A 22,432-nucleotide genomic window follows, 5' to 3' on the forward strand; every position below is an offset into this window, starting at 1 on the left:
GTGCTTCACGTCCGTACACACGACGACCCGCTGGACGGGATGCGACTGTCCGTCGTCGCGAACACGACCGAACACTGACCGACCGACCGACCGTACGATACGCGTTGTCGCGACACGCACAGGTGTTTAGGAACGGGGAGGGAGCGTCCTCTGTGTGTGTGTGTGTGTCTCTCTCTTTCTCTCTCTCTCTCTCTCTCTCTCTCTCTCGCTCGCTCGCTCGCTCGCTCGCTCGCTCACTCGCTCACTCGCTCGTTCACTCGCCCCGTTGCAACCTACCGCGCTCACACGCCGTGGGCCGTTCTCTCAGCGCGTGTGCATTCACAATGTTGGGCTTCTCCCGGCCGATGCGACTGGTCCCTCGCGATCAACGCGACGTCGCGTCGACGAAGGTAGCGCGTCGGCTCCGCGGCGGCTTGAGGAATACTCGCTCCAGCTCGCCGCCCTCCACGCGCAGCTGAAGCCGGTCCCAGAAAACGCCTGCTGTTGTACCTCTCTCTCTCTCTCTCTCTCTCTCTCTCTCTCTTTCTGTGCACCTCGATCCTTCGTACTCCCACGCGTGCACTCTCACTCGCGCGGCAGGTATACACCGTCCATCCGCCCGTCCGTCCCGCGTGTACTCGCGCGTCCACTCCGCTCCGCTCCGCTCGCCGTCCGCAACACACGGCACACACACCGCGACCAGCCGCGGAGCGCGTCGTTTCACATAGACGAGCGTCCGTCGAGCCGGTCGCCGACGTCGACGCCGACGCCGACGCCGCCGCTGCCGCGGCGTTTTGGCAATCGCGCGCGGCTCCGCCACACGGGAGAGAAAGAGAGGGAAGAGAAGGGAAGGGAAGAGAGAGAGAGAGAGAGAGAGAGAGAGAGAGAGAGAGCGCGAGCGTTGTGTAATCCAGAAGCTATCGTCCGCTTTGGGACATGTATCTCGCGCTCGTCGACAGCTCGTCGGGATCGACGGGGTGACTAGCAGCTCTCTCCTACGAAGTCGGCGGCGACGAGGACGACGTCGACGATGACGATGGCAAGGCTCAGTCTGTCCGGCTCGTTTCCCTCGGACGTGCTTGCCGCGGCATCGCGGGCTCGCAATCGACGCGGCGAGGCAGGTGCGCGCTTCGGTGCTTCGCGGCGAGCATCCGTTGTTCGCCGAGACAATGACAGCGGATTCGCCTTGTCGCCGAGGCTGAAAAGTGCCGACCGCCCGCCAGGGGGCGGCACCGGCCGACGAACCCGCGGCGAGCGCGCCTCGCCGCAGCCAGAGGGCGCGCCGCGACGTCGACGAGAGCGCGAAACAATTTCGAAACGCGTGTCGCCACCGCGCGACGCTCGCGTTACCTCCTGCGCTTAGTCTTTAGTGTTGGATCCGTTTGTTTTGTAACTTGCTGATACAGGCGCGCGATCGCGCGTGTTTGCCCGATACGTCGATGCGTGCGATCGGCAGCCTCTCGGGTTCAACGCACCCGGGGTGTCCGATGGTTGTTTCACAGCTGCGGCTGATTGCTCGACGCAGGGATCATTTGATGGATAATTTATGCGACATGTCGAGTAAACTCGAGAGAGGTAACCCGATGCGACATTCTGACACGAGCGCGCGAATGTCAGGCGGTCCTCCTCGCGCGACGGGGTGGGGACTCCTCCTCCGCTCGGAGGTGAATTCTGAATAGCGTGTAATCTGTTTTTCTGCTCTCGAAGAGCCTGTTGAAGCACCGATGCGACCATTGGTCGCAACAAGTCCCAACGGAGCGAAATATAGCAGTGCGCATCGGTTCGACGAGAGAGAATCGCTGACTAGCTGAAAGAATTCACCTGCGGGCTCTCCCAACAATGGAGCAAAGACGCGAGAGTTGAAAGCGCGACAAACCGAGTCCATTCTCTCTCTCTCTCTCTCTCTCTCTCTCTCTCTCCTCTCTCTCTCTCTCTCGCTCTCGCGTGCACTTGGGAGAATCTGCATATTCTAATAGCGTACATTTCAAACGATCTCTCTCTCTCTCTCTCCCTCCCTCTCTGCCTCTGCGCTCCTCGTCACTCACGTGACGAATAAGAATATTCAGAAACACCTTATTGCGAAGAAAGAGATAGGCGAGACCGATTGCGAGCGTATCAGCGAGTCCTGGGATTTTTCCTCCCTCGTCTGTCCGTCCGAGCCAGCCAGCCAGCCAGCCAGCCGGTTCATTGTTGCCGCGTGCGTGCGGTGCGGCAAACGAAGACGAACACGAAGACGACGACGACGAGGAGGAGGACAACGCGACAAACGCGAGCGACTCAACCTGACCTGACGGTTCGCTTAATACGGCGTCGCTGTGCACGCCAGCGTTATTTTGACCCGTCCCGAGACCCGAGAGCGTGCGACGAGAGCTCACAGCTGATATCGCGCACGTCGCGTCGCACGTACGTCGCAGTAGTAGTTGATAGTGCACATACGCCGCGCAAACGTCACAACGAAAATGAGTCTGAAGCCGAAGACATACAAGCAGAAACGCTCGTTCGGTGAGTAATCGTTATTCCCACGCACCTACGATACAATGTGGGCGCTGTTAATGGTCCGAGCGGAGGGTCGAAGGGTAGGAAAAGCTGAGGGATGCGAGAGAATGGCAGGTACGAATAGGCACATCTCGTTGTGTCTCCTGCTGGTTTTTTCTTTCTTTTCGAGTATTTCGCATTCGAGGATTATGTCGCGTTGTTTCTCGGCTGAAAGAAATGTCGACGTGACGAGCGTCGACCGTCGGAGATTGTTAATCTATCTATCTCTCTCTCTCTCTCTCCTCTCTCTCTCCTCTCTCTCTCTCCTCTCTCTCTCTCCTCTCTCTCTCTCTCTCTCTCTCTCGTTGAACGGACACGCGATTGCCTTTTTCGTATTCGTCATTGTTGTCGCGATTTCTGCTGCTGTGCAACATTGTGTAATATCGCCACAAGGTAAAACGCGAATGACATCGGCACTGCCACGGGGGAGGCTCGTGCATTCGTCGGATATTGTTGGTCGGCGGTGCGTCACTACTTGTCGAAAACAAAAGAGCGCTGGAGTATCGAACGCTTTTTCAATCGGTGGGGAAGGCTGAGATCTTTTTATTGCAAGGGATTGCGCTTCGGAGGAGATTCGGATAAGATCGCTGATCGCACACGGAGACGGCTCGAGCAATGGCATTTATTATTTTCGTGTATCTTCTTAGTGTTCTCTGCGTGAGGAGATAGAGAAGTCGTTTGACGTTTGTCGAAATTTTATACAGAGGAAAGAAAAATTAAAAGGATCGTTACGCACAAACAAGAGAACTTGCGTTTGTTTAAAACGTATCTGACTCATACTTGCGATACTTTGTTAATTTAGAACAACGAGCTGCTGATGCGGAAGTCATCAGAGAACGGCATCCAAATAAAATTCCTATTATCGTGGAACGTTTCTCTGGAGAGAATCAACTGCCGCTTCTGGACAAGACTAAATTTCTAGTGCCAGATTTCTTGACCGTGGCGGAACTCGTTAGAATAATCAGGTTTGTATTTAGTTTTTTACATGTGACATGTGACAGAATTGGCATAAGATGGAATTGAAATTTTTATAAGATATTAAAGAACGCATTGGTGTAAGCTGACAACTTTCTTTGTGATTAGGCGTCGATTAGAGCTGAATCCGACACAAGCATTTTTCCTATTAGTAAATCAGAAGACAATGGCGAGTGGCAGCACAACCATGGCTGAGCTCTACCAACATGAAAAAGATCCAGACGGTTTTCTTTACATGGTATTTGCCAGTCAGGATGTGTTTGGCCATTAACCAGAGATATGATACCCCTAAACCAAGTAATACAACCTACCGTAATAACAATGTGCATCTTTGAATTAGGCTGTGAGGAGATGTAATCAATGTAAAATTACAGGTAAAAACGAAATACCTCCCTGAAACTTCAGAATACTTTGATAGGTGTTTACGTGGAATCTTGTGGGAATTTTAGATCTGCTAGCAACTCTGTCTGCCTTTAATTGAATGTGCAGAATCTTTGTGATCAACTGACGGTACCTGCTGGAATAATTAACAGAACAATCATATTTGGAACCTATGTATAAAATCATCACGGTGCTTTGTACCTTTGACATACGGACATTAATTACATTTGACATAAGTTAGTGTAGCATTTGCTTAGTTCACTACTAATAATGACAGTTTCTATTGTTAATTTTAGCGGTGATAGGCTATAAAACAGTAATAGTATATAGAACGTTAAAGGTGTCATGTATAAATTCCTTTTAATGGGTAAGGATTTTGCGGGGGATTATTTTTACTCCCGTGTTTTTAGTCACTTAGTACTTTCATAAGGTCGTAGTAAGTTTCAAATATGTTCTCTATTCTCGATTTTATTATTTTAGAGATAATAATTTACATAATAGTAGGCCAGTGCTACTTTATTCATGCCAATTTATATGCATAATTTACGTAATTTGAGACAGCTTCTGCATGTGTAACATGGGTTTATTACCGAAATCCAAAAATCAAAACTGGTGCGATATGTTCATCGGTTAACTGAGAACTGTCATTTAGTTAATTTGCGTTTGTCAGCTGACCAAATTTCCGCATTCTTTTTGGCATTTGTGGTTAATATATCGTGCTTTCACCTATTGCCAATATAATTCTCCCAGAAACATGTCATCTCTCAATGAGAATATCTACTTACCATAATAATATCTTCATTAAGTATTATTTTTACCACCACAATGCTAAGACATTGACGAAAGTGTTCATGTACATAACAATATACATGTATGGTGATATGCGTTAAATTCTCGCGCGAAATTACATTTACTGAGTTTTACACAAGATGTAAAATTGATCTCTGTCGAGTGTCACGATATGCAACAAAGATAATTAAGTACTATTAACTAGCAGAGTATAAATTCTTCAGGGCAATGTTTTTTAAGATACCCCGATACTAAATATCCATCTTCAGAGAAGTCGTGCAATAACACCTCTAGCAAACGCCGAAAGGTGGTTCATAATTGTAAAAGCGAGCAAGAGAAGTGTCGGATACAGGAGATACAGGAATTTTGTCAAAAGTTTCTCAAATATTGCGTACAAAAGTGATTACACTGTTTGTACACTGATACCTGCTGCGGTATCATATCGAGCTTTAATACCGCGTTACAGCTGATGATGACCAGTTCATGCACACATTGCTCTACGCAACCATTTAATGTAATAGTCACGTTTATGTGTAAATATTCATCGACATTACCGTAATTTACATTATATTATTGCGTATATCGGATGCAAAGAAATACGTAAAAACGTGTTTCCAGTGACAACCAAATTTGTAGCACACACTACATGGGTACAACATGATACTGCAGCTTAATTATCTTTATTTTTTTTGTATATGATTAGCATGTATCAATTTTTTTTTATGTACGTACTGCGTAAGGGACACATCGTATAGTCATCGCAAAGCAGGACGAAAGCAAAAGACGGGATATGTATTTGAACATGACTCAAATTGTGTCCTGATGATGATGATGATGATATGAGTTCCGTTCATTTTAGCGTTGCATCTTCTACCTTTAAAAATGAAACATTATACATATACATATATATATATATATATATATAAGTATGTATATATGTGTGTATGTATATTTGGGCTTTTGGAGAGAGAGAGAAAGAGACAAGAAACAAAGTGACGAATGTGCAGCTAAAAAATGAACAGACCTATACTATCAATGACGACAGTAGTGATACTAGCAGTAGTCATCATGTTATATTTAGCCGTAAAGCTTTCGTAAAAATATACGGAAAGCTCTATGTACCCCACATTGTACGAACTATTTGCAATAAACTAATTTTTTTCATAGTTTGACGCCTCAGAAAACCTCTGTTGTAGATCTGTTTCTCGGTATGTTTCTTTTCCAGAGAAACTTGAGTTTACTCTCTCTCTCTCTCTCTCTCTCTTCGCTGCTTTCTTATAAATCTACTTGTATCCCAAATAAGTTACGTACATTTGGGACTACATAAAAAAATCTCGTTACAATCATCCCACAATTATTTCCATTTCCTTTCATCTCTTCTTTTTCAAAGACTTGAGTTTGCCGAAATTGTCTATCAATTGTCGTATCAGCTAAGCTTGATACGATACGTGCGCTCGACAGCCTCCGAAAATTGTACTCGCGCGTATCGTTGCGTGCGACATTCGTTCGAATCGACCGCTCTACACCGCTCCGGTGACGTCACGCGCGACCGACATGGCGGCGGCTCCGATAGTTCCCACTGACGCCGCTGCGCGGCGCTGCGGAGCCCGCGAGTGTCGCGTGCCGCTGCCGCCGCGTCGCTCGTTCGTCCATTATTCGATGACGCAACGGTGGTGGTACGTGATGTCGGATACGTGTGGGAAGATGGGCGGTGGGGTTAAGTGCGGTGGCCAGGGGAGGAAAGGAGGCAGGAGACGGTGAAAAGATAAAGGTTAGAAGAGGTTATGAACTCTAACCCGCGGATGCGCGACGGAGTGGCTGGTAGTGCGACGCTATGAACGGTCCCAATGACGCGTGGACGGATCAGTCGTCGTTGCTGGCAACGAAGGTGAGTTCCCGCCGGGCGAGCGGACTCGTCCCGCTCGTCGCCGCGAGTTCGCTCGACGCATGTGAAATCCGTTGCGCCGCGACTGGCTCGCTCGCTCATTCGTTCGTTCGTTCGTTCGTTCGTTCGTTCATTCGCTCGCTCGCGCCCACACGTCTCCTCGCGACGGCGAGTCCGCTCGTCTCAGCTGCACTTTCTACACTCGCTCTCGTTTCCTGTCTCTCTCTCTCTCTCTTGGCCAGCGGAGCTCTCGAACCTTGCACCCGTTTCCACCTTGGAACGCAGGAAGTGCGAGAGAGCGCAGCTGGAACGACGAACGACTTTTGCGATCCGCGACTCGTGAGCACGCCCCGTCGCTTCGGAGACAACGGGAGCGCGTCCGTCTGCGAATCTCGCCGAGCGTTCTCCACGGCGACGACGAGGAGTGTGACGTGTGAGCTCGAGAGTCTTCTCCACGACGTGCCTTGTGTGTTTCTCTCCGTTTGTTCCTCTCTCTCTCTCTCTCTCTCTCTCTCGTTCTTCGTTTCTTTCTCTCTCTCTCTCTCCCCCCTTTCTCCCCTCGCGCTACAATCGCGGCGAATTCCGGCTTGGTGATGTGAGCGAGGAGAATCGGGTCCGATCGAGGAGAGCAACAGCAGGAGCACACTCGAGTCCGCTCAATGGTGTCACCGCGAAATCGCGGCCTTCCTGCCGCTCGCGCGAGCCATGGCCCGCTGCACTCGTCGCCGAGCTGCTCCGGACGATCGTTTTAGCGCTGCTGCCGCCGCCGACGACGACGACGACGACGACGACGACGACGGCTACGGGATCAAAGGCGAGTCCAGCGTGCGAATCCTCTGGGTGTCGCGCGACCGAAAAGCCGAAAGCGTTCGCGCTCGCTCGTCTGTGACGTAACGCGCTCCGGCAGCTACAGGTCGTTCTCATCTGCGATACATTTCTTTCTTCCGACGGATCGATCGTTCGGCCGGATCGCCGGCCGAGGAGCTTGGCGACGAGGAGACGAGCACGACCGGGATCGTGCGCCTCGCGTCGTTCAGATTTAAAGGACCTCGCGCGCGTCCCGGGGCTTCCTCACGGGGTGACCCGCGTTCGTTCATCGCGAATTATGGATCGTCTTGAAAAAGTAGGCCTCGAACGATAGCGGAGAGCAGCCCGTATTCCCGCGAGAAGGAAATCAGCCCTTCCACGGCCCTTGTTCTCGAAAATTTGTGAGAAATATCGTATACGATATTTCATCAATGGGGCGCGACTTGATTGGCTGAGAATCGTGAATATCTAGTGACATTCATGAGATACGATTCGTACGCGACATTTCTCGAGAATCGAGTCCCAGGCTTTAGTAACGTAATCGTTCAAACAAAGCCCCCGCCAGTCGTCACGCACGTGCATCTGCGTGTGCGATTTTATTTTCGGACATCCCTCGTGCCTCTCTCTCTCTCTCTCTCTGCCCCCCCCCCCCTCATTCCTCGTGCGCGCATTCGAGAAAGAATCGCGTCCGACCGCATCGCGACGTCAAGCGATGCCGATGCACCGCGCGCGAGGCGAGGCGAGGCGAGGCGAGGCGAGGCGAGAATAAATCTGTGTCGATGCGCGCGCGATCTCGGTAGGTAGGTAGATAAGTAGGAGGTAACCTTCGGACTCACGAGCGACCTTTACCTGCCGTGGATCGGCCATATAGACGTAATTACTCTCTCAGCGATGACTATTCTTCTCGCCGGCTCGTGGTGGTTCCGAGAAGCCCGTGGATCGCTCGAAACGACCGTTCGAAAGGTTAGAAGCCACCAACACGTAATCGAGCGGCTATTCTTCGGCTCGACGAAAAACCCGACGCCCGTTCGCACGGGTGTGTGCGACGCGTGTGTGTGTACGCGTGTGTGAAATGCGGGGAAGCGGGACGGACGGAATGGTAAATCCGACGAGAGAAGGACGGCGAGGAGGCACGGCGGGGGGGGGGGGTGTACGGTTTTTCGGCAAGTATGACGAAACTCCCGGAGTTTGAACTTGTAAATTAGCGCGCTTTCTTGTCCTCCCGAGCGTTGCGTTGGGCCTCTTTAGACCTGCTGTTTTCTTTTCTTTATAGTCCTTTGTAGTCCTACGGACGCTCTTTCTCTCTCTCTCTCTCTCTCCCCCCCCCTCTCCCTCTGTCTGTCTTTTACGATTCTCTCGTGAAAAGAGATCTCCGCAGGTGGCGGGAGATGTGGAAAAATTCTCCGCGAGGGAGGCGACAATTTCACGGCGGCGTTTCTGAAAAGGTCGGGGGTTTCTGCTGGTTGCAAAATGTCGGAGCCCGCATCGCATGAGCCGTGAAAGCGACGTGCGCGTCTCCGCGCGTCGTGGCGATTAAAACGCAGTTGTCGGAAGGCCGTAATCTACCTGTTGATAAGAGCGCGGCGAAAGTGCGACTCCGACGATCCATCGTCAACAAGTCGATCGGTGCGCGCGCGTGCGCGCGCGCGCGAGCGGGCGACAAAGAAACGAGCGCTGGGAATAATGTCGAAGGATACGTAAACATGTAACCGAGCGCGATCCCGGGAATCGGCTGGTACGCGATGTGACTGGTGGTCGCTGACGTGCGCGAAAAAAGTCCGCAAAGCGCGCGCGAACTACGTTCCAAACGCGGGAGAGAGAGACTAATTAAGCGTCGTCGTACAATTGGTCTGTTCTTTTCAGCTGCACTACTGAACTGGTGCAATAAGTTAAAGTGAGAAAAAATATAGTTGTCTCATTCTAATTTATTGCACTAGTTCCGCAGTGCAGCTGAAAAGAACAGACCAAATGACAGTGAGCAGTAAGAAGTAAGCGTAAGCGGAGTAAGAAATAAAACAATCACAGTCGATTATGACGAAAATAATCAACTGTGGTTTCTGGTGCATTTTTCTTACTGTTCACTTACTTACTTCTTACCGCTTACTGCCATTGGAGACGACGCTTTAGTCGATCGCGAAAATTCGGCCTCCCCCCTCCGTCGTCGTTATCGGCGAACCACTCGGAACGCTCCTTTCAAGTTACCCGTCCGAGAGCTACGATTAGATAGTGTGTGCTCTGACGTTCGAATTTTTAATAACTCTTCGCAGTCGCAGACACTCGCGCGAGGTCGGCCAGACATTTCGCGAAGATGCCGTCGTCGGGGAGTCGCAGTCGTCGATATTAAATCCCCGCGCGGCCGTATCCGCGCTCTCGACCTATTCTCCCGTTCTCAGCCGCGGCGACCTCGACGACGTCGGCCGATAAGTCATCGCGGGCGCGTGTTACATGACATAACTTGTAACGTTCACCGGGAGAAGCCCCGATCGGGGCGCGCCGCGGGAGCGGGCCGCTCTCTCAGGAGAGACGGCTGACGACGAGAACGAGCGAACCGAATACGCGGAATGCAACGCGGCCGACCGCGGACATCCCTCGGTAGTATTTTTTCTTTTCTTTTCTTTTCTTTTCTTTTCTTTTTTTTTTTATTGAATAAAATATACAAAAGGTATTGGATAACAGGAACTTGGCCTATTTTATCCGGTTGGATTTCATTCGCGCTTTGTTTCCTTAACCCTCCCACCGCTGAATTAACTTCCCTTGAGAAAATTATTAAAATATTTGGTAGTCCTACGTTTTTTGGATCGCCGATTACGAATCTAAAGTCAGATTTGCGAAATTCGAAATGGCGGACTCAATATGGCGATCATGATGTACAAAATTAATGAAAATTCCAATTATTATTAAATAATGACCAGGTCGTAATAAGAACATATCATTCTAGACGATGGGACTCGATCGAGCTGGAAAAAATTTATGTGGGGAAATGTTCAATACTTACGCATATTATGCTTACTAGAGATTTATCAAACATTCATTTTTGAGTAAAATAATATTAGATAGTATGGATAAGATGGAGATACAGAATGAAAAAACTAGGAAAATAGAGCTAAAAGGTGCAAAAGAATCAAATTTCGGCCGTTTTTGTAGAAATATTTGTTTATAAAAAACAATCTAACCTGCAAAAAAATACTGACGAAAATATATGCTTTTGTACAATATCAGAAAAATATTTGGCGAAAATTTCTGACCTCTACATTCAATACTCTCCGAGGAATCGATTTTTCCCTGAAAAAGAGCATTTTTTTTCAACTTTGATTTGTCATAAATAATCACAAGTGAATAATTGGGTGTAAAAACCTATTGGAGTATGTTGAACAACTGTTCAGTTATCTGGAAAACTCAAATCCCCGATCAGTTCTTCAAAATTACAACGTGATTTACAACGCAAAATTGAATGAAGAAAAGGTGGGAAATATACTTGCCACTAATAGTGAAAGGGTTAAAACTACAATGTATTACCTTGCTGACTAAAAGGTCTCCGGGTCCCTTATACACCTACAGGTGTTTTTGTACAGTAATATTTGAAGAGGAAGAAAAGGAACTTGAATTTTTACAATCGTTGATTTGCCACCTGAGGATCATTTCCTCCTGATTAGTATCAGTAGGAGGATAATCAAGTATGATTATTCCTCTCTCGGTAGTATTTTAACCCTTTGCACCCGGAGCCATCTCGCTTTTTCAGGAAAATGTGCAAACAGCAATTGCGTCGTATTAAGTAGCGTAGTTTTTTGAAACCAAGTGATTTGTTGGAATGATATTTGGTTAATATGAATCCTTGGACATATTGAGGAACGTATTTATGACAAAAAATCAAAATTTCATATCTTACATTTTTCTAACTTGTGGCAACGTGTGAAACAGTCATCGATATGCATCGATATGCAGGCTCGTTTCGCCATTGTTCGGTAAACTGAATAAATCAGGATCAGAAATTTCGTCAGAAACTGTCAATTTACGAAATCACAAAATGAAATTTAACAAAATAACTTAACAAAATGAAATGAAAACATGAAAATATATGAAAACATGTATTTCTGAGAAATTTTTTCGCTCGCACAAGTTTATCCTGTCTAATAATCACTAATAAAATCGTTATGTCCCCCTCAGAGGGGACATCCTAATGGAAAGAGTTAATTTTCCTCTTCAAGTTTCTCTTGAGAATTGATCCGTCGCTTTTTCTCCCGTCTCTCATATCCGTCACACTTCCTGCCTCGTCTCATTTATCTTTTATCGTTTATTTACGCTTCGCACGGCGCGTATCGCGCGTACTTTGCGTCGCCGATAGCTCTCTTCAGACATCTCCTTCCCACGCGAGAGCCGCTTCTTCTTATTGCCGGCTGTGCTTCCATCGTCTCTTATCGCCACCCCGAGTTTTGTACGCGTCCTTTTAAATTGCCTATTACTCGCGTCGCTTGTCCTTTAACCTTTCTCAATGATTATATCGTGAGGTCGCCTCTGACGTCAATGACAGCCGATAGATCGCTCCTCCCCCCCTCGCCGCCGCCGCCGGGGCGGGGACGCGACCTACCCGAAACGGAGACACAAAACGACCTCGTAGCTCACACACGCACACACACACACAGCGCCCGGGTCCAAATTACACGCGCAACGACGTCGCCCTCCACCTGTAATTTTCCGCCGACGAAGGATTTTATCCTGCGTACTCGGCCGGGCAAACCAAGAGAGGAGAGAAAGAAGAGGAGGAGGAGGAAGAGAAGGAAGGCCACGCTATTAATCGCGGGCGTGTTACGTGACATAACACAACGCAACCCGGCACGTTCTCCTCCTCGTCCGAGGAGAGAATCGCCTGCCTCTTGCAGTCGCGCTAGAGTCCCAGGTAGAGAGGAAAGCAGGCAAGCAGGACAAGCAAGAATGCACCTGGCCGGCGTGTCTCGGCTCGGATACACACGAGAGTGACCTGCCAACCTGCGTTCGCTATAGAGAACGGCCTGCCTACCTGCTCGCTCGCTCGCACACACGCACGTCCGTTCGACCGACCGACCGACCGATCGACCGGCTGCGTTCACCTGCGCGCAAGGTTGCGGCGAGAGAAGCACGGCGGCGACGGCGGCGGCGGCGGCGGCGCGCCGCTTCTCGAAAGCCACGAGAACGCGGCGACGCTCCGGCGCGTCTGGACGCGTCTCTCGCGAGATCGCGACCGCGCTGCGTGTTTCGGCCGCTCTTCTCTGCCGCTCCACGTATTTTCGTCGTCGTCGAGATACGTGACCCGTGTAAGCGCGCGCGCGCGCGCGCGCGCTAACGACACACACCTGAGGGCAGCCGAGCGAGCGACCCGACCCGACGCACAACAGGTAGTGTACCGTGCATTCCGCCGTGGAACTTTGCGCAAGCGCGAGCGCGCGCCGACACTTTGGCGAGGCTCCGAGTCCGCTCCGAGTCCGCTCCGCGACGGAATCGAAAGTGAATCGCCGCCGCCGCCGCCGCCGCCGAGAGGACTCTCCGCGAGGTGTCTGGCCGAGTTTCGTTTCGTCGCACGGCGGACCCGGCTATGCTGCGTCCTTACGTCCTTTTGACCTTATGTACGTCGTGTGCGTGCGTGTGCCGCGCGTGTATGTGTGTATGTACGCGCGCGAGTGCGTGCTCCTCTACGGATTCGGCCGGCAGGTCGAACAGTACTCGTCGGCTCATCCGTAGAGCGAGAGACGGCTTCTTCGGCAGCTTCGATCCGCGGTGATCGCCGATCACCAGCCAACTCCGGCGCACGGATCACAGCTGTGACCGGCGCGCGGCCACTTGTTCTTCTTCGCCGCTTGAGCGTGTCGAATTCGCGGGGTGATTTCGCGGCGCGAACGAGCGAGCGAGCGAGCGCTTCCTTTTTTCCTTTTCGCCGAGAAAGGCAGTCGCGCGAGCGCGCGCCTTCTCTTTCTCTCTCTCTCTCTCTCTCTCTCTCTCATGCGCGCGCGCCCGTCGTGTACACTCTCAACTCGCGCTGACCTTTCGCGCTTTCGACCGGGTACGACCACTGCCCACGTCTTCTTCGCGGACCGGAGGGAAAGAGAGCGTACACGCGGCTCGTTTCTCTCTCTCTCTCTCTCTCTCTCTCTCCTCGTCTCTCTTTTTCACCTCCGCCGTTCAGTTTTCCCGACTTTCGAGCCGCGAGTAAGAGCGTCGCCGCCGGAGTGGTTCTTACTCGCGGCTTATCAGCGTGTGCTTCGCGCTTATCGCCCACCGCGGCGCAATCGACCCGGGTAGAAGAACGACCGTCGCGATCGTCGCGAGATTCACGCAGGTCGAGAGCGGACGATAGCGGCGCGTTGTTTTGAGGCCGCTTCTCCGAGAGCACCTAACCGGCGGAAAACGAGCGCGCCTCGCGTGCCTGGGGCCTTCGGCGGATGCGACGAGCCATCGCGGACTGAGAACGCGCGGGGGCGACGTCGAAGCTCGCGAGAAACTCTCAAGCCGCCGGATGCTCCGCTTCATTTCCAGTAAGCCAGTAAGCTACCGACGAAACGGCAGAACCCGCGTTGGGTGCTGCTGGAGAATCACAAACTCGCGCGTGTACTCTCGATTCACGTGACCGAGCGGCCGAGCGAGCCGCAGGTGCTTCGAGCAACGGGGATATCGGGATTCAGCATTCAAGCTCCTTTGAGAAATCGCAAAATGCGCTCGGGCGCGTCCTTTCGCGTATTATATCGCGCACGACACGAGCTCGTGATTGCGATCGACGATTGCGCGCCGCAAGCTCGCACGAGAGCTCGCGAGTCGGAATCGCGGCCGCGTGAGGTCCGAAACTCCCTGAGCGCGCGCGACGGAGAGAGAGAGAGAGAGAGAGAGAGAGAGAGAAAGCGTTATTTATTGAGCGCTCTGGGACAGAGTCCCCTGAAGTGCAAGGAAGTCCAAAATGAATAGAAAGAATTTTTGAGTTTTACATCGGCTGAAAGAATACGCAGGGTGAGTATTAACAAGTAACGGAGCGATACCAAAAATAGCAGCATACACAATGATAGATTAATACAAAGTGATAGTAATAGTGATAGGCAGGCGGGAGGTGAGAAGACGGTCGCCAGTACTGTATTTCGTACGACTAAAGCAGGCTCGTATCGGACCTCTCGACGAGGTGCTCGTATAGTGCGTTTTTGAAAGAGAGAGAGAGAGAGAGAGAGAGAGAGAGAGAGAAAGAGAGAGAGAGATCTCCAATGAAGCTACGGTTCCCCGAGCGGATTCGTCGCGCGGGTCGAGTTACGGACGTATGGAAATGGACCAGCACTCCGCTCTATGACAGCAGCCGGAGCAGCGCGGCGCAGCGTAGCGCGACGCCGGGCATCGGCATGCACCTACCTACCTAACCGCGTAGCAACCTACGAACCGAGAAACTCGGGACCATCTCTTTCACCTCCTCTGAAAACGGGGCCGGGAGGACGCGGGGTGGGCGCGGGCAGGCGACGGGACCAGGGGCGAGGAGTTTCTCCCGGCAGGTGGGGACGGCCGACAAATGCTCCAGTTTACATTTTTATCCCGCATCCCCTGCTTAGTTCTCCCAACACTTTGGATCGCGCAATCGTCTCTTTCTCTCTCTCTCTCTCTCGCGCGCGCGCGCGCTTTCGCCTGTCTTTCTCCTTTTTCCATCCCGGCGGGATGGCCTCGCGGGACCTCGAGAACGAGGCCTCGCGCGCGCGCTATCGGATCGATATCGTCGGGACACTGCACTTGGCCGCAGGGCTGCGCGGCGCATTGACTCGTGAATTATCGCGTGTACCTTAATTCGACTTTGATTAGACTCGTGTGACTTCTCTGTCTCTCTTTCTCTCTCTCTCTCTGTCTCTGTCTTTCTCTCCAGCGGCAGCGGGTGTGTGCGTGCGTGAGAGAGGAGGGTCTCTTCGGCGGATTAGAGCGAACGCCTCGGCGGCCGCAAATAATCGATATCATCGTGTGCTCAATATTTGTACGTTATATTCCGCGGCGCGATATATTCCGCACGCGGCTCTCGCTCGTTACTCGTCGTTAATCTCTCACTTTATGGCACCCGGGTGCACGCTCGTTTCTCAGCGCGCGCCGTACCGGTATCTTGAAATTGCGCTCCGACTTAGCGTACGAATCTACGCGGTATTCTTTCTATCGGAGAAAGAAGGAGAGAGAGAGGGGGGAGGGAGGGGAGAAATTGCACTCGGACTGTTTTCCTTCGCGCCGCCGAGAGTTTCGAATCCCTCCGTACGCGTCGTCGTGTTAACGTTAATACAAGGTAGATATGTGCGCCACGGGAGAATATTCGAATCACGCGAGCGGCGCGGTGTGGCGCGCTCCGAGGTGATTATTCGAGCATCGCAATATCCGGCTGAAGATTGTTAATGCTTGTTTAACGCGCGTTAAAGGGAGAACCGAGCCGCGGCCGCCGGGTCCGCTTACGCTCGGCCGTGTAATAACGCCGCCGTGTTTTAACGGAACAGTAACGCGCGCGCGCGCGCGCGCGTATTATTATGAGAGATATCGGCACCTGGAAAAGCCCAGCGCCGCGTCGTCTAACGGAGGCGTCGGTCCGTTTTGCAGAGAGAGATGGACAGGGACCACAGAGAGCAACGCGATCACGATAGTATGAACGAGAAGGACGCGGATCGCAAAGTCGGAATGGATTTTCGCAGTCTGTCCCACCATCACGATCACGCGGCGGACGTCGATGCGGAGGTTCGTTGCCGGAGACGCGCCAGTCTTTTCCTTCTTCGCTGTTGCTTAGTCCGATTAACAACAACAACAACAATAATAATAATATTAATATCTTGAATAAATTTCGCATACAATCATTAGGAATTAATTTAGGCCAGACACGTGTGTGTGTGTGTGTGTGTGTGTGTGTGTTTTGCGTGCTGCTCAAATAATAATTTTATACAGTAATAATAACTGCATCTTGTTATCGGATTAACAATACGCGATAAAACAATATCAATTGGTTATCACAGATCAATTGGTTATCACAGATTTAAAAGGAGGTTTTTTTCCCCTTTGCTGTGAATTAGTCCGAATAACAACAGCGATAACATGTTATATAAATTTTGCATACGACTGTTAGGAATTAATTTAGGCCAGACACACATATCGTGTGTGCTTGTCGAATAATAATTTTATACAATAACAACTGCGTCTTGTTTTATCGGATTAACGATACGCGATAAAACGACATCAATTGGTTGTTACATATATATATATATATATAAAAGGAGGTACTTTGGAATTTGAAAGACACACGTGTCACACACACGGAAGTAATATAGTTGAGGAATCTCGGGTGACGGGAGGAGGGAGGGGGACTGACTGGACGCGTCGCGTGTGCCACGAATAATTTGGAAATCTCCTTCTTTCGTTGCAGAGGGACATGGACATTGATCCGGCCGATCGCGTCGAAAACTTGCACGACGAGAAACCCGAGAAGTTGGGCAGGAATTTTCATAATATAGGCCATCATCCCGCTATGGTAATAACGCGCAAGTCCCGTCGAATTGTATGGCTCACGTCTTTCTGTGGAATTGATCGATTATTATTTCTCCCTAATAGGATTTGATGGTTCACGCTCGATTAAGCGCTGGTCGTTTATCTTTGCAGAGAGACCTAGATAGAGATCAAAATAATCACGTCGACAATTTGCACGACGACAAGATAGAGCACAAGATAGGAAGGGATTTCCGCAGTTTGAGCCATCACACGGGAATGGTCCATTTGCACTCCGGTATGGAGCATTTAAATAATGTCGACGTCGAAGTAAGTAGCCCGTTATCACACCGGTATATCGCAATCGCGCGCAATGTGGCGGCGGCGGCGGCAGTCTCTTGATTGTCGCAACTAATGCACGAATGATATTACTCGCTCATCTCTTTTCTCGCAGGTGAAACTAGCGAGAGACGTGCGCGGCTCGTTGGGATTGGGACTGTCCTTAGAACTGTGCGTGGTCTGCGGAGATAGAGCCAGCGGCAGGCACTACGGTGCCATCAGCTGCGAGGGCTGCAAGGGCTTCTTCAAGCGCAGCATTCGCAAGCAGCTGGGCTACCAATGCAGAGGGAGCAAAAATTGCGAAGTTACTAAGCACCATAGAAATCGCTGTCAGTATTGTAGACTTCAGAAGTGTCTGGCGATGGGCATGAGAAGCGATTGTGAGTTGATCTCGGGTCGCGTTGAGTTTTCTCGAGAGAGAGACAACAGCCCGTGGGATACAATGATCGCGAGTAACGTCTGTCTGTCACGGCTGTTGCAGCTGTTCAACACGAAAGGAAACCCGTATTAGGTGACTCGACCGCCACGAAAGTGGGCAATCGTAGCGCCAGGGTGAAACCAGAACCGCAGCAACCCGTGCCAGAGGCACCTCCGGCTTGGGAGCAGCCCGAGAGCCCCAGCATGGAAGACCAAAGTAGTGACAGTGATCTTAGCGACGCCTTGACCTTAGCGCGCGAACGCTTGCTCATTTCTCATGCGTTGGACAGTATGGCTAAGCTCATCGGTGACGTAAGTAGCGATTATTGTCTTACACCTTCGCGACTTATCCTCGTGCGACTGAGGTATTTTTAATGTACCGCGACGTGTTCGCTTGCAGACCGTGAACGGCTCGAGCGAGCCGGACGAAGAATGGACCGGCCAATTAATCTCCGAGCGGCACACGTTGTTCGAATTGAGGCCGCCTAGCCCGGCACCTGCGTATTTATCTATTCATTACATTTGCGAGAGCGCGGCCAGATTGTTATTTTTGTCTGTGCATTGGGCGCGAGGAATCCCGGCGTTTCAAGCCTTGCCGTGAGTGTTGTTGTGAATGTACCTTTCGTCGTAGCGCGCGTCCAAGTCTGCGCATAAACACGCGCGCTACGTTTGCAACGCTACGTTTGCGTTTACAGGCAGCGCGGCATTGTCTCCGAGAAATGTACACTCCTTTTTCTCCCTTACCGTAGATCTGAAATTCAAACGGCTCTAGTGCGCAGTTCCTGGGGGCAATTATTTACATTGGGTCTCGCGCAGTGTGCGTACACGTTGTCTCTTCCCAGTATCTTGTCGTCGATCATCAATCACTTGCAAGCTAGCATAGCGCAAGAAAAGATCACAGCTAGCAAGGTGAAGTCCCTCACGGAACACATATGCAGGCTGCAGGACTGCGTGAATTCCCTGCACAAGCTGCAAGTCGATTCCGTGGAATACGCATACCTCAAGGCTCTGACGCTTTTCAGCCCTGGTATGTAAATTTACAGAGAGGGGGAGAGCGAGAGAGAGAGAGAGAGAGAGAGAGTGAGTGAGAGAGGGGGAACGCGGGAGAGGCAATGTATATCCATTCTCTCTAGTGAATGTAAGTGACGAAGACTCTATTCAGCTGTTTTTCTTTTCGTAGACAATATGCTGGCAGGTGTCTGGCGTAGGAAGGTCGAAGTTCTTCAAGACGCAGCGTGGACAGAATTGCAGCAACGCGTGGGCTCCGATAGATTACCTCGTCTTCTCCTGAGGCTAGCGCCTCTTCGCTCGATTAATCCTAGGATCTTGGAAGATCTCTTTTTCGCAGGTCTCATTGGCCGAGTAAGCGTCGCTAGCGTCGTGCCTTATATCCTTACCATGTCCGATTACAAACCCGAACCGGAAAGTCAGATGGGGTGACGAATACTGTCAGTGCAATGTAAGTCGTGACCTAACATGACGTTACTATCGTGATGTCACATGCATCACATGATGTAAACGTAAGTGTTAGATGCCTTGAATACGTTGGGCGGATTCCGATTTCTTTGGCGTCGGGGAGGCCCGGGTTGCTCAGAAGGCGTTCTTAACGCCAGAAACGAACGATTGAGATCGGAATTGTAAACTGCAAGTGTCGTCTTCATCTTCGATGCGTTGCAGTTGAGGGCAATCATTGTATCACTGGCGACGCCAGAGTGACTGGAATCCCACTAATGACTTTATACAACGAAAGTGCAAAAGACATGTGAAAGATCAAAATCTATATTTGTTTTTTTTTTTTTTCCGTTTTATGTTGGAGAAAGTATTTTTACATTGGAATTGTATCACAATCACGAGATGTCCTGTTCAATTGAAACGTGCGCAAGTTCAGATCGATTGTACATACACGAACTGTTAGGTATATTCCGATATATATATATATATACACAAAATATATATATATATACAATCAATATATATATATATATATTGATTGTTTATATAATAATCATTCGGTATCCAACACAATTTCCTTATTTATATAGTAGACGGATATTATGTAAAACTTTCGTAGAGAAATACGATAGCTTGATACACGGATACCATGTTGAGAGAGAGAGAGAGTTTATCTTAAAAAAAGAGAAATAATTACGTATACAATTATAACTTGGACGAGTTAGAGCTTAATTAACATTGTGCTCATCGAAGTGAGCAACCTGTGACGTAATAATCAGGGAGTATCGACGTTATAATATTTATACGTGCGTGCGCGGTTATAAATAAAAATACGACAAATATTTTCCGTTGCATTTTTAAGTATCTATGTGATGATGAAATGCAATATATATTCTTTTGAAAATGAGAGCTTCGTTAACTGATCTCTACGTAGGACTTTTAGTATATTCCGAAAGTAAAAAAGTATCGTAGTATATTTATACTACTAATGTATGATACAATCTCACAGGAAAGTCTCCTTTTTATATCGGCATATTACTTATGGAAAAGATAGGATACATGAAAGACAGTGTGTACATATACAATATGTTCACAGTCTGTTATCTATATTGTTGTTAGCAGCCAAATAGAGCTATTATCTGAAAGTCGCTTAGGTTGGTCTATAGATTGTTCTTTATGCGGAAAAGAAATTATTTCGCTTTATCGAGTAAGTGATTAAAGACACGTGATACCAATTATATCTGAAAAAGAAATTCCAGCTTTACCAGTTTGCAGGAAAGCGTCACAGACTGGTAATGCGCCGCGCGTGACTCAGATTTCCTATAGTATAAAAATGAAGAGAAAAAAAGAAAAGTTACAACCGTATTTTTGCTTCTAATATACAAATCAAAGTTTTCGTGCATCTACCAGCTGTTACTCGTTCGAAATGGACAATAAAAAAATTATATTTTTTCTAATAGATATGCGCGTGTGGATACTTAACATAGTGTAGTAAGCGAGTGTAACAGTTTGTGTACATGAGTTACTTAATTGAATGTAAATTTCGTATTCTACCGTTCTTTGTATATTATACGTCTTAATAATTGTACTAAGCATAAAGATAACTGTATACTTCGTATATACGTATTTAATGGTTCTGGAAATGTAAGATAATATTTTCTGGTCCTCTTACGTTCTATACGTCTAATTGGTTCGTTCAGAAAACAGATCGTGGGAATGTTAGCTGCATTAAGTTTACTTTAAAAATGTCGAAAACACCTCGTCCAAGTAAGTATTAATAATTACGGCAGTTATTGATACAGCTGATCGGTAAAATATTTAGACACAAGGTTGCTCATTTTTCATTTTTATTATTTCGCGAAATTCTTGAAAACGTTATTGCTTTATTTTTCATCATGGTGATTAAATCTTTTCTTTTTTTTTCTTTTTCTTTTTCTTTTTTTTCTGCAAAAGAACTCATTGAATTACACAAATTGTTCAAATGCATAAGTAATTTTTCGAGAGAGGATTTTCCACTTGATGCGGGTGGTGCAGTCTAATGTAATAATAAGACAATATTAATTAATGGCATACGATACTGCTACCAGAGGTTTAAAATATTTTGAAGGGTACTATTTCACATTATCATTAATGATATATTATTATTGTGATTATTAAAGTAATAGCTATTAATAGTCGATACGTGACTCGACTTTAGGAATATTTGCTACTAAAGTGATCGATAGCCTGATCGATAATGCAGCCGGCGCTACCGGAACTCTTAATTAGTTTAACTTTAAATATATTCACACATGTAACAATCTAATCGAATTCTTAGGTCCGTTTCGAGATTTAGGTGCTTTTTGCGTTTCTTAAACACCTGCGTATCGCGTTGAGTATAAGTTGAAGAATGGCCACGAATAGCATTTCTTGAATTCTGGGCGATATTCTCAACGGGACAATATATCGAGATATACAATATTTCGCGCGGACGCATCACGGAGGTATAACATTGTATATACAATTAAGAACGTGCCTACATAAGAGAAAGATATTTATATGGACGTTAACATAGTTTTGTAATTATTGTTATGTAAGTTACAACCATATAGATAAAATCGGAGATACCTGAGGAAATTTGTTGGACGCAATTTCGTTAGTCTGAGAATATAACATGTACATACGTATGTATACAAACACGCATATTTAAATTCGTCGTGAAATAACATATATTTACGATAAAAAAAAAATAAATATTACTAGCTCATAGACACATGATTTCTTCTCTCTCTCTCTCTCTCTCTCTCTCTCTCTCTCTCTCTCTCTCTCTCTCACACACACACACTCTGTCTCTCTAGTTACAATTTGCAATTGCCAAATATAATATTCTACTCTACGCCGAAGAAAATATAAGTTTTCTTTGCTATAATATGAGAAATTTACGTTAATCACTATTGTATTCACATTTTCTCTAACGTTGAGAGAGAAATAAAAATTTTCGTCGATTTTCCGCTAGTGTTCAGCACCATGAAGGGGGTCAACATCCTCACGATAGCGTTGTTCAGTTGTCAAGCGCGCTGCGGCTTGACAACTGAACTTTCTAAAGAAAGCGCACTTCTGCGAGTACCGGATGACGCGTGCGTGTGTCGCGACAATGTCAGCGCCCAATGCGTTCCTCACTTTGAGCTACGCATGCACAAAGCATTCAATTTCACTCGAGCGAACATCGATATTAATCGATTCAATTTCAATTCCAAGCACGCTCTGAATTATTTGACCCTGACGGGATATTACACGAGTTTGCGGAGAGAAGAGCGGCGTTCGACTGAAGAATCGCTCGAGAAACATAAATTATAGACAATTCGAGATTCTTACTTGCGCACAATCGATCGAGTCTCACCGGCACACATTTTCCGAAAATAAGATCATTCCTTGGAAGAGAAGCGATTCTCATTTCTC

At 48.4% G+C, this 22,432-nt stretch overlaps 3 protein-coding genes across 23 annotated transcripts in view; 2 read left to right on the plus strand and 1 right to left on the minus strand.

Annotated features, from left to right (window-relative positions):
- LOC109503652 (dual specificity tyrosine-phosphorylation-regulated kinase 2) overlaps positions 1 to 758 on the minus strand; it is a 49,880-nt gene extending 49,122 nt beyond the window's left edge. The window contains exon 1 of the mRNA XM_025302765.1: positions 277 to 758. The gene's annotated coding sequence lies outside the window, so the exon portion shown is untranslated. The remainder of the gene's footprint in view (positions 1 to 276) is intronic.
- Positions 759 to 2,048: 1,290 nt separating this feature from the next.
- On the plus strand, positions 2,049 to 5,825 carry LOC112589461 (microtubule-associated proteins 1A/1B light chain 3A). 2 transcript variants are annotated; one of them, XM_025302783.1, is made up of 4 exons: positions 2,049 to 2,481; positions 3,317 to 3,479; positions 3,598 to 3,786; positions 3,864 to 5,825. In XM_025302783.1, exons 1-3 carry the CDS (start codon positions 2,439 to 2,441, stop codon positions 3,758 to 3,760), a joined length of 369 nt encoding a protein of 122 aa, XP_025158568.1. In that variant the 5' UTR covers positions 2,049 to 2,438; the 3' UTR covers positions 3,761 to 3,786; positions 3,864 to 5,825. The 2 variants fall into 2 exon arrangements, with proteins under 2 accessions (XP_025158568.1, XP_025158567.1); XM_025302782.1 differs by lacking the exon at positions 2,049 to 2,481 and adding an exon at positions 2,489 to 2,589.
- A 497-nt stretch (positions 5,826 to 6,322) lies between these two features.
- LOC105181032 (Hormone-receptor-like in 78) lies at positions 6,323 to 21,610 on the plus strand. 20 transcript variants are annotated; one of them, XM_011137491.3, is made up of 9 exons: positions 6,323 to 6,547; positions 15,914 to 16,048; positions 16,728 to 16,832; positions 16,913 to 17,116; positions 17,241 to 17,505; positions 17,607 to 17,854; positions 17,943 to 18,139; positions 18,292 to 18,569; positions 18,723 to 21,610. In XM_011137491.3, the coding sequence occupies exons 1-9, from the start codon at positions 6,494 to 6,496 to the stop codon at positions 18,980 to 18,982; spliced, it is 1,746 nt and encodes a 581-aa protein (XP_011135793.1). In that variant the 5' UTR covers positions 6,323 to 6,493; the 3' UTR covers positions 18,983 to 21,610. The 20 variants fall into 20 exon arrangements, with proteins under 20 accessions (XP_011135793.1, XP_011135802.1, XP_025158561.1 ...); XM_025302773.1 differs by lacking the exon at positions 6,323 to 6,547 and adding an exon at positions 7,067 to 7,358; XM_011137490.3 differs by lacking the exon at positions 6,323 to 6,547 and adding an exon at positions 8,137 to 8,314.
- The last annotated feature ends 822 nt before the right edge of the window (positions 21,611 to 22,432 follow it).

The sequence above is a fragment of the Harpegnathos saltator genome, unplaced genomic scaffold, assembly GCF_003227715.2.
Source record: "Harpegnathos saltator strain DR-91 unplaced genomic scaffold, Hsal_v8.6 scaffold514, whole genome shotgun sequence".
NCBI lineage: Eukaryota > Metazoa > Arthropoda > Insecta > Hymenoptera > Formicidae > Harpegnathos > Harpegnathos saltator.